The sequence below is a fragment of the Cibotium barometz genome, chromosome 16, assembly GCF_041138505.1.
Source record: "Cibotium barometz isolate CiBa-2024 chromosome 16, ASM4113850v1, whole genome shotgun sequence".
NCBI lineage: Eukaryota > Viridiplantae > Streptophyta > Polypodiopsida > Cyatheales > Cibotiaceae > Cibotium > Cibotium barometz.
The window spans coordinates 18,369,611-18,380,504 of NC_141061.1; the positions used below are offsets into that span (position 1 = coordinate 18,369,611).

The following is a 10,894-nucleotide window of genomic DNA, read 5'->3' on the forward strand; positions in this document are numbered from 1 at the left end:
ACAACCTTTAGCCATATAATATATACATAGCATAGGGGTCATGTGAATTTATACACAACATAGAATTTTTTAACTCCCATTCAAATGTACCTTAGGCTTACCTTTACGTCCATTGAAATGTTAGATACCTTAGGCTTACCTTTACGTCCTTAGGCTTAGCACCTTTACTCCCATTCAAATATTAGATACATTAGGCTTACCTTTACTTCTCCCAATAAGAATAGGAAACTTTAAAGCACAAGCTCACACAACAGAGAGTCGTGTAAGTCCCATTTGAATGGTGCATTTCTTGTACGCAGTTATTATTGCTTGAACATATGGCACAATGAATTTGAGCTCACATTTGGCTATGGATCATCGTAATGATGATGACGAAGAAATGGGCAGACGAGTTCGGGTGCATTTCTCAGTAGTAAGGCTTGCATAATGGTTCTTGCACCTGCACGTCCTTCTACGCTTATATCATGGTCCTCTCGGACGAAACACTGCAATGGGTTTGCATCACTGCAATGGGTTTGCATCACTGCCACCATGAACAGCCAATATATATTAGCTCCTTCAATGGCTCTTGTATTAAGCTAGGAAGCTCAGGTTTATTGGTTTCTCCTCAAATGTGCACTCTAACTAGAAGAGCCCATTTTGCAACTCTAGCTCTTCAATATAATCCATGGCTTCACTTCATGTCTATGCTATTCTCTCTCTCCCCACACACACACACACACTAGTAGGAGATGTTTGTGTGTGAGGTTGATGTTTTCCTATATACATGAAGTAGGGTTTATGTGTGATTCAGCTCAAACTTTTTGCTACTCATATTCAGGGCAAAAGAAAGGAAGATGGCTCCAAGAAAAGCAGGAAAACAACAGGCAAAGACTAAGAAAGGTATATGATGTGAATAGCCAAGATTCTATTGAGATTGTGTTTTATTGTTTTAGATATGCTTACTTGGGCTTGGTGTGTGTGTCTTACAGACAACAGGGGATACTCACTAAGATCTGGGCATGTTTGTTTGACTCTTAGCGAGGAAGCTCAATCACGGACACCTTTATCCTCACATGTATCTCCTGTTAGAGAGGAAACAGAAGCGCATAATTCTCTTGGTCATGAGGAAGAAGTGCTTGTGTTGGAGAACGAAATGAGCTCACCTCCTCCAACTCACACGGAGATTCCTGAATCTAGTACTGGTCAAGGGGAGACCCATAGAAGGCTTCTTGGAAAATCTATTGAATTGGGATTGCTTGGTGATGTATTCACTAAGTTTTTTGTGCAACGCAATTCCTCTACCCCATTGGTCCCTTTATGCAGGCTGATTCCAAATGAATCCATCCGTATAGTTTCTACCCAACTTGAGGTGTTTTGTGATTCTTTTGACTACCATGGTTATGTCAAAGCATCTCCTCCTTTTTTAGTTTCACTTACACGTCCAGGAAGCTCTATGTATTTCGCGGTCACACAAATAGACTTGCAAGAATGGGGACCAAACTGGGTGGTACAACATGACAGATTTGAGGATGAAATCAGAGGAACTGAGTGGGAGGATCTCAGTGGGTAAGAAGTTTCTTGTATGGGATGGCAATCATCGTGTGAAGGCATGGATGTCTCGAGTGCGCGAAGGTATGTTCTTTTGAATGTCATAGAGTGATTTTATGCAACATTAAAAGTAATATATTGTAATATCTTTATTTTGCTTTCTCTAGCTTGGTCTCATAGCCCCTCACGCCATGTCCGGGTCAAATGTCAATTTTTGGTTGTGGACAAGAAGCAAGAAGGAGAATTGCTATTGGCTTTGCGATCTCAAAATGAGTAAGCGATCTCTCTCTACTTAATTATGGACATTGTGAAGTCATAGTTAAGTTCTTAGCTCATTCACAGATTGGTGCGCACTAGTGTTACACCCACATTGTCACATGAGATCTTCATGTTTCAACGATTTGGAATGGCGGACAAATCATCCATATTGGACTACCTTGGTGAAGACGTAAGGAGGTGGGCTTTAATGGAGCTTAGTTTGGAGCGACGAAGTGGAGAGCAATGGTACAATGCTCCAGCTACAATCTTGGCACAGCTTGTGTGGAGGAAGGTAGTGTTTGCATTTTTCATCTTTTATTAATAAACGGATTATCAATGTTTTTTAATCGTGTGAGTGATAATGAGTCCTTTTCGTTATATGTAGACACCGTTTGAAAATGCGGTGAAGCAAGCTATATTATGCATTGATAGACATGTCCTTTTCGTTATATGTAGACACCGTTTGAAAATGCGGTGAAGCAAGCTATATCATGCATTGATAGACATGCCATGGGGTTGCAAGAATATGAGACAAAATGTGAGAAAGCCAGACGTGGTGTAGAGCAAACATTTCGAGATAGAGCATACAAGATGCTCATAATTGCAAACCCATCCAATGATGGTGATGCATTCTTTCAACTCGTATATAACTATGATTGGTCCAAGAAGGGATTGGTTGCTCTGACCAAAGAAAAGCTCTATACAGTCGCCATATCTCGGATTTCAACTCAAAGGTATGTCACATGTCAATAAACCTCCCTTAACATAAACTAACCTTAATATCTAATCTCTTATGGTTTTGGTATGATGCTGAAATAGGAAGACGGAATTGCTTCAAATGCTTATGACCGGGAGGGCAAAGGACAAGGTAATTTCAGAGATGTTTGGGGATAACAAAAAGACGTTGCTGCATATGAAGAAAGAGTTGTATTGGGAAGAGCTAATAGGGGAGGCAGACTCTATTTTGGAGGGTTTATTGGTATATGATGATGTTGTCTACATCCCACCATTTATGCAATGGGTGCAAGAGGAGCGATCAAAACACATACCATGGGCCTTCCATGAGGTGTGGGCAAAGATTGGAAAAGTAAAGGAAGGCCAAAAGCAACCTGAGGTGGAGAATGCCGCAAAGAGGGTTGTCTATAGGTATATATCTTCTAATGCCATTACATTTTTGTAGAAAATACATATACGCTTTTAAAAAAATATTTTAGTACTGTTTGTTTTATTTTGGACATGTAGGTGGGTGCAGCTACTCATTGGCCAAGGTCTAATGGACGAAGAGACGGAAGCAATCAAAGAATGGGTAGATCCAAATTCCTCGGAAACAATGTACCCGAAGGAATGGGTTGAGAGAGGGGTTTCTGATTGGGAATTTAAGAGATGTCCTTGGTGGTTGGACTATCCTCTAAATCATGTGCCTCCAAGTGAGGAGCTCCTAGAAAAAGGTACTTTTTTGCTTTCTACTGAATTATATGCATGTAAATGTAAATGTATATGTTTATGTAAACCTTCCTACCTATACATATGTAAACTATCCATATGCATATACATATTAGATACATATACATACAGATATATACATATACAAATACATATGTATATACATATGTATATATACATATGCATACATAAATACATACCTACATACATACACTAAATTCCTACATACATACAAAGTTCATGTTACATTTAAGATTTGGCATGTTAGATTTTAAAGAAACATTGTTAAGTTTTGATATATACATACCTACATACATATACATATAAATAGATACATATACCTACATACATATACATAGACACATACATATACCTACATACATATATACATACACATACATATACATAGACACATGCCTACATACATATACATACCTATACATATACATATACATATACATAGATACATACCTACATACATATACATATACATATACATATACATATACATATACATATACATATGCATATACACATACACATACAGGTACATATACATATACATAGATACATATACATCTACATACATATACATATACAAAAAGGTATGGGGATTTTTACCTTTTTACTAATTATCTTGATCTATTTCTTGAAGAATTTAAGAATTGCCAATCTGAGCGCTTGAAAGAGAGCCCCCAACTCAAGAAGACTCTAGAATACCTTCCCCACAGCCAACAATCTTGACCCAGTCTCCAGTAGTTGCGCGTGGCCCCAAAACCATCCACACCACTGTCACGAGTGCCACAATCACACCAAGAGCATACATCTACATCATCTCAAGTGCAACGTGAGAGGCGAACAAAGAGACGTCTTGACATTATGCATGATGTTCAAGAGGGAGACCCCACAAATGAAGATCAAGAGAGAGACCCTCCAGAGCATCTTCAAGAGGGGGAGGTGTCAGGACAACGTGACATCATGGACATGACTAGTAAGAGTACTTTCCATTGCAAATTTATTTTGAGAAGTGTGTGCTTTCAAAATGCATCTCATTTTTTGTCTTGTTTACTTGCAGGTGAGAGATGTTTTTCACACATATTGCTGGTAGACATCCACACTCTTTCGGAGGGCTCAGATAGGTAAAAAGAATAATTTCACCATATAATTAGTTTTCCAAGTTGTACTTACCAAAACCAAACATCATAAATCTTTTATGTAGTGTGGAAGAATTCTTGATGAAGATTCCCAAGGCTCTATCTCATAGAGGTGCTCCCTCAGATACAGTGGCTCGCCTCGTATGGGCTGACTTTCCTACAGGTTTACAGGTTGTTGATGTAGATACAGATGGGTGTCCCTCATGGAATCAAGTTTCTTCATCATTGATACGTGCCACACTCAGTTTTGTTGGTTTGTTTGTGGCTGATGAGGGTTGGTTTGTGTGTTTGAGTCTAATGGATCAACTTCCTAAAATATATTCCATGGGAAAGAAATTTGGATTGGTCATGCATCGAACAATGTCTGTTCATGTGGAATCAAGTTATTTGTATGACAATGGAGAACGGGTAAGTCATAATCTCTGAAATATTTCCCTTTGTGTATACATGTTATGTGGTATGGATATCCAAACATAATGTTTTCTCGTTATGGTAGGTGGATACATTGGCGCTTAGTATGTTCTATCGAGTAAATTGCCATGTCCCTATTATTGATCGTGAGGCTAGGCAAAATGTTTCAAAGAAGTTATTCAATGCTCAACGAAATTTCATTTTTGAGAAGAATAAGAAGCATCCATTCTAACGCACAATGGTCTTGGAGCGCTACATTCGAGGTGGTGCAGAAAGATCTCCTATGTTCTTTAGGTGAGATAATTTTCATTCTGGTCATTTTCATAGCTACTTTTTCAAAATACTTAGATGCACGTTTATGATTGTATTTCATTGTAGGTGGCTAGTGGAGACCTTCTCAAGTGAAGGAGATAGTGTCTTGGATGTTTTTGCAGGATGTGGAGGCTTGGGACGTGCATGCCAAGAGTTAAAAAGGCACTATATGGGGATAGAGAATGACATGGAGGTAGCCAAAGCATGTCTGGGAGATTTCTCATTAGGTCGGGATGACATGTAGAAGAATGCTATAATTAGAATGCTATAATTTGTGGATCAAAAGACTTTGTATTCGAGATTGTCATGGTTTGGAAGTTTAAAGATCGATATATACATTTTTGATCTTTAAAAGATTGTGTTTTATATTTAAGTAAGTAAGAAAGTATGTATGTATGCAATGTATGTATATATGTTAGTGCTGCGTAGGTGGCTCTTGTATATATGTACATGTATGTATATGTATATGTATGAGGTGTATGAATTTAGGTAGATATCTGTATATATATAATTATATCAATAAGTATGATGTGGATCAAAGACTTTGTAATCGAGATTTTCATGGTTTGGAATTTACAGATCGATATATATATTTTTTATGTTTAAAGGATTGTTTTTTATATTTAAGTAAGTAAGAAAGTATGTATGTATGTATGTATGTATGTATGTATATATGTTAGTATGTATGTAGGTAGCTCTTGCATGTATGTATGTATATGTATATTTTGTATGTGTATATGTATGAGGTGCATGAACTTAGTTACATATATGAATATATGTAATTATATCAATAAGTATGATGTGGATCAAAAGATTGAAATTTATATTGTTGATCTTTCAAAGCTTGTTATTTATATGTAAGTAAGTTCTTGGTCCTTTACAAAGCTCATAGTAAGTTCATGGTCCTTTGCAAAGCTCGGACTCCTTGTTCATTGCTCCAAAAAGCTCGGCAAAAAAAGCTCGCAAAAAAAAATCCCCCCTATCTAGCCTTGTATCTACTTATACTACCATCTTTGTTATGTTTCACCTTATATACCCACTTACAACCAATAGCTTTCTTGCCTTCAGGCAATGGCACCAAATGCCAAGTCTCATTTCCATGCAGTGCATCCATCTCCTCATCCATAGCTTTCTCCCAACACACATTTCCAATAGCCTCATCAAAACATGTGGGTTCTACAACCTGCACAAATTTTGCCATATAAGCATAGTGATGTGCCACATAACCATCATAAGTCAACCTCTGCATGGGGTTTTTAACTCTTCCAGATCTTCGCAACTTTGCATTCATGGCTTCCATAGCCTTCTTCACATCAGGTGTCCTCATTGCTGGAATCCCAAGCTCCTCATCAAGGCTCATCTCTGAGCCACTAGAATCTCCATCAACAACAAGAGAATGCTCTATAGAAATATCAGGTATACCAAGGGGCTCAACCACTTTCTCTTTGCCTTTATGTGATCTATCAACTGCATTTTGAGGACTGGTATTATGGTGCAGTTTGCCACTCCACGGTCTATCAACAGAACCACTGGATGAGGACTCCCTTGGTCCACAATGACTATGATTTGCTGACTTGCATTCGGTGCAACCACATTTCCTTACATCAGCCCCAACAACAACATCTTTTTCCAGCTACTCATCTCATTAAATACAACATCTTTACTTACCCTCAATTCACATGTAGCAGGATTATAACATATATATCTCTACTTACCCTCAATTTACATGTAGCAGGATTATAACATCTATATCCCTTTTGCTCAAAGGAATACCCAATAAACATACATTTTTTTCTTTTGGATCCAGCTTTGTATGCAACTCATCTGCACATGCACATATGCAATACATCCAAAAACTTTCAAGTGAGACAAATCAGGTTTCTTGCCAATAAACTTCTCCTCTAGTGTTACATCATGTATAGCTGCAGTAGGGGTCTTGTTCATGATATAAACTAATGTAGACACAACCTCAGCCCAATAGCTATATGGCATATTCTTCTCTGCCACATCAATGCTTGTGCTATCTCTGCAATGTGCCTATTTTTTCATTCAGTAACTCCATTTTCCTGCGGAGTGTATCTACATGTAAATTGTCTCTGAATGCCATTCTTTTGCAAGAATTCAGAGAACTCATTGTTGGGAGAAGTATTCTCCCCCTCCATCTGACCTTAGACACTTCACATGATTTCCTGTTTGTTTTTCAGCCCATAACTCTGAAATTATGAAAATGAGTGAACACTTCAATCTTCTCCTTCATGAAATACACCCACACTTTTCTTGTGTGGTCATTAATAAATGTTACGTAGTAACTGCAGCCACCCATAGACATAGTCTTCGTAGGACCCATATATCTTAATGCACAACATCTAGTACATTCCTGTTCACATTTCTGTCGTGGAAATACATGTTTTCCAAATTGACATGTTACTTCATTCTTTGCACCTTGACATTCCCAATTCTCTTATGCCAAATGTATGTATCTGCAACAACTCCTGAACCATTTGCAAACATTGCAGCACTCACTTTAGGCATATTTACATTCAATGTAAACATTTTGCCCACTCTGTTGCTTTTTGGAATAACCAACCTGCACTTATCTTTAAAGTCTTCTACATAACAGCCAACCATCAGGGTTAAACTGAACCTATAAACCCTAATCAATCATCTGGCCAATAGAAATTCTTTATAATGTTCAAAACATGAAGTACATCTGCAAGGTACTTCACCTTACCATCCTGCATAGACAATGGTACATCCCCAACATGGGCAATCGGATGAGTAGTGTCATCCCCTGTTTCAACAAAACGTGGTCTTTCAAGACTCTTCATTTCCTTGAACCACTCACCATGACTTGTCATGTGGTATGAAGCACCTGAATCAACATACCATACGTCATCCTTGCATGCTCCTACATCATTTATAGACACAAAATTAACCACATGTTGCATAACAAAAAACCTCTCATTATCCTCATTATTTCTGCTAGAGGATGCATAGTTGTTTTGCTGCACTTTTCCATTTTGCATCACTCTACTTCTTATAGAAATCTGCTTGTACATGTCTATGCTTACCATAGTAGAAACAATCTCACATATCATTATGCTGCCTTTGCCAATTACCATGACCTCATTGACTCTCCCTACCTCTAAACTGGCCTCTTCCACACCTGTGTGGTGTTGTGAATCTTGGGACTATTGCTGCTGCTGCTGGCTCACCATAATTCTGATTACCTGTTCGGCCACCACTTTGGCCATGTCCATGACCTCTACTTTGTTCTCTACCTGCACTTGTGTAGAAGGCCTATTGCTCTGAATTGTTTTTGTTTTGTGAAGACTAATGATCTTCACCCATTTTTCTCTTCAATGATCAGCATTGATACCAAATCTGTGAAGTTGGGAATATTCTTGAGTCTAAATTGATGTCTTGAATGCCTTGTATTGTGGCTCGAGATCACGTAATAGACACACGAGTCCATCTTATCATCATTATCAGAAACACCAATTGATGCAAGGGATTCCACAATTCCCTTGATCTTCAAGGCATAATCTTTCATAGACATATTCTTCTTCTCCACTGTATGAAGCTCATTCTTCAACTGAATCTTTCGTGCCTTGGTGTTAGTTTCATACAGCTTCACCAAGGTGTCCCACGCCTCCTTAGGTGACTTGGCATCTTGTATATGCCGAACGAATCATGGTGTCTTGAGTTGGATTTGTAGCAGTGTGAAGGGCTATGGTGTCTTGAGTTGAATTTGTAGCAGTGTGAAGGGCTATGGTGGTGGATCAAATGAAAGAATCAACATGATTAAGCAATTAGAGAGTGATTAAAGCAAGATTAGTGTACAATTAATATAGTAGCATAATGTAGGTATCGATACTCAAAAACCAACAAATTCTCATTAGGCCAATGCCTCAATTTATAGCTTTTACATCCACAAGGTGCCAAGTCCTCACTCCCCACACTGATGTCTCCTTGATTTGTGCCACCTCCCCTACATCTAAGGGGACACCTTTTCCTCCACACCCCTATATTCACTCATGCTATCCTTGATTCTCTCATCTATTAGTTTCTTCTCATCTTTTCACTGCTACCCACTCAATTACGGACTCCCTTTTACAATCTTTAGCTCTACTAAGGGCCTGTTCCCGCACACACCCATTCACTTGCATATTCCAACATCTCCTCTCAAGTAAATACTTATTAGCACACCTGGACCCTATACCATATTTCAACATCTCCCCTCAAGTGTGAATACTTATTAGCACACCTGGACCCTATACCAAGTTTCCCTCTTACTTGGTAACCCACGACTTGACTTGGATTCGTCAATATTATGTGTTGGAGTTGGTATCCAAGGCACAATTATGCAGGATGCACTTTGTCGCACCGCTTGAAACTCCTCCTCAGTGACATTTGCCTACTCTGCATTCCTAGCTACCTCTAGAGCAATCACCACTATCTCCTCCACCGAGTCTGCGAAACGACGAGTAGGAGGAGGTTCTCCATGTTACCTGTGTTAGAGTCATCGAATGAGAACTCTGCCTTTACCTTGAGCATGCTTAAGCACTCATCCATGCAGAGGCCACATGACTTTTCAATGTCATGCTTAAGCACTCATCCATGCGGAGGCCACATGACTTTTCAATGTCATGCAAAAAAATGAAAAGCTCCCCCCTACCACAACCGGACATAGAGAGTCAATCTCTATCTCATGAAGGGGGATAGAGTCATATTCATCTTCCATTGTGAGTGGCCTCAAAGCGGTGAATTTTTTGCGAGCGCTAGCACACCTCCTGTAAATTGTTTTGTGACAATTAGGCTTTCATTGACACTTGTGTGCACTGCACTTTGATGCTCTTCCTTGTCATGGATGAATCCGCCAAGGCACAGTTGTGGCATTTCAACCTCCTCTTCCTTCTCTCCTTCTGAAAGGAAGAAAACAAAGTAGGCCAGCCATGATAGGAAGCGATGGCCAGCCATGATAGGAAGCGATGGCCAATGGCACCTCTGTTGAGCTTGCGTACTTGCTTCTTATCAAGCTCTAAGAAGTGTCCAGATTTCACAGCCTTTGCTTCAAATCTTCTGAGCTGCTTTTGGAAGGGCCTTTCATTGTGGTTGATGTACTCTAGGAGGTTGGAGGGCACCCACACCCACAATCTGTCTCATCGGTGGCTAAACAGATAGAGTTTGGCTCTAGGAGGTTGGAGGGCACCCACACCCACAATCTGTCTCATCGGTGGCTAAACAGATAGAGTTTGGCTTGATGTGGGTGTCCATGTAAGTTAACGTGTCCACAAATAATTCTTCATGGAGGTGGACACAAGTGAAAATAACGGAGAAGTGTGTGGCCTCTGGAAACTCGCTCTCACTGAGGAAGTCCATGAAGCATTCGTAGTAGGCAGCCATGTGCTATGAAGCTCGAGAGTGGAGGTGTCTTGTGCTACACATAAGGCCTTCAAAGTACTATTTATACAAGATAGTGCCCATTTCACACTGGACCAAATAAATAAAATTGTTGATTTTTAAAAAGACAAAACCGCCTCTTTAAGAAACCAGACAACATATTTTAAATACCAAAGTATCTCAAAAAAAATATTTTTTTAAATACAAAACTCCAGTGGAAGGATATTAAAAAATTCTTCTAGTGGTGGATACTCATAGCTTAGATTCTTTGAACCAAGGTGACATCATCTGGGTCCCAATCCGAGGACACCTTGGGGTGAAAGCATGAAGGGTGTCTAAAATAGTACATATTTGGGCAAAATATATAGTCAGTGTACTAAGCA

The 10,894-nt window shown here is 39.1% G+C and overlaps 1 protein-coding gene across 1 annotated transcript; it reads left to right on the forward strand.

Annotated features, from left to right (window-relative positions):
- The first annotated feature begins 1,086 nt into the window (after positions 1–1,086).
- Positions 1,087–5,028, forward strand: LOC147630441 (uncharacterized). The gene is made up of 10 exons (XM_086810812.1): positions 1,087–1,614; positions 1,698–1,803; positions 1,873–2,080; positions 2,458–2,522; positions 2,608–2,934; positions 3,031–3,265; positions 3,991–4,222; positions 4,307–4,370; positions 4,451–4,556; positions 4,882–5,028. The coding sequence occupies exons 1-10, from the start codon at positions 1,497–1,499 to the stop codon at positions 5,026–5,028; spliced, it is 1,608 nt and encodes a 535-aa protein (XP_086666938.1). The 5' UTR covers positions 1,087–1,496.
- Positions 5,029–10,894: the final 5,866 nt, after the last annotated feature.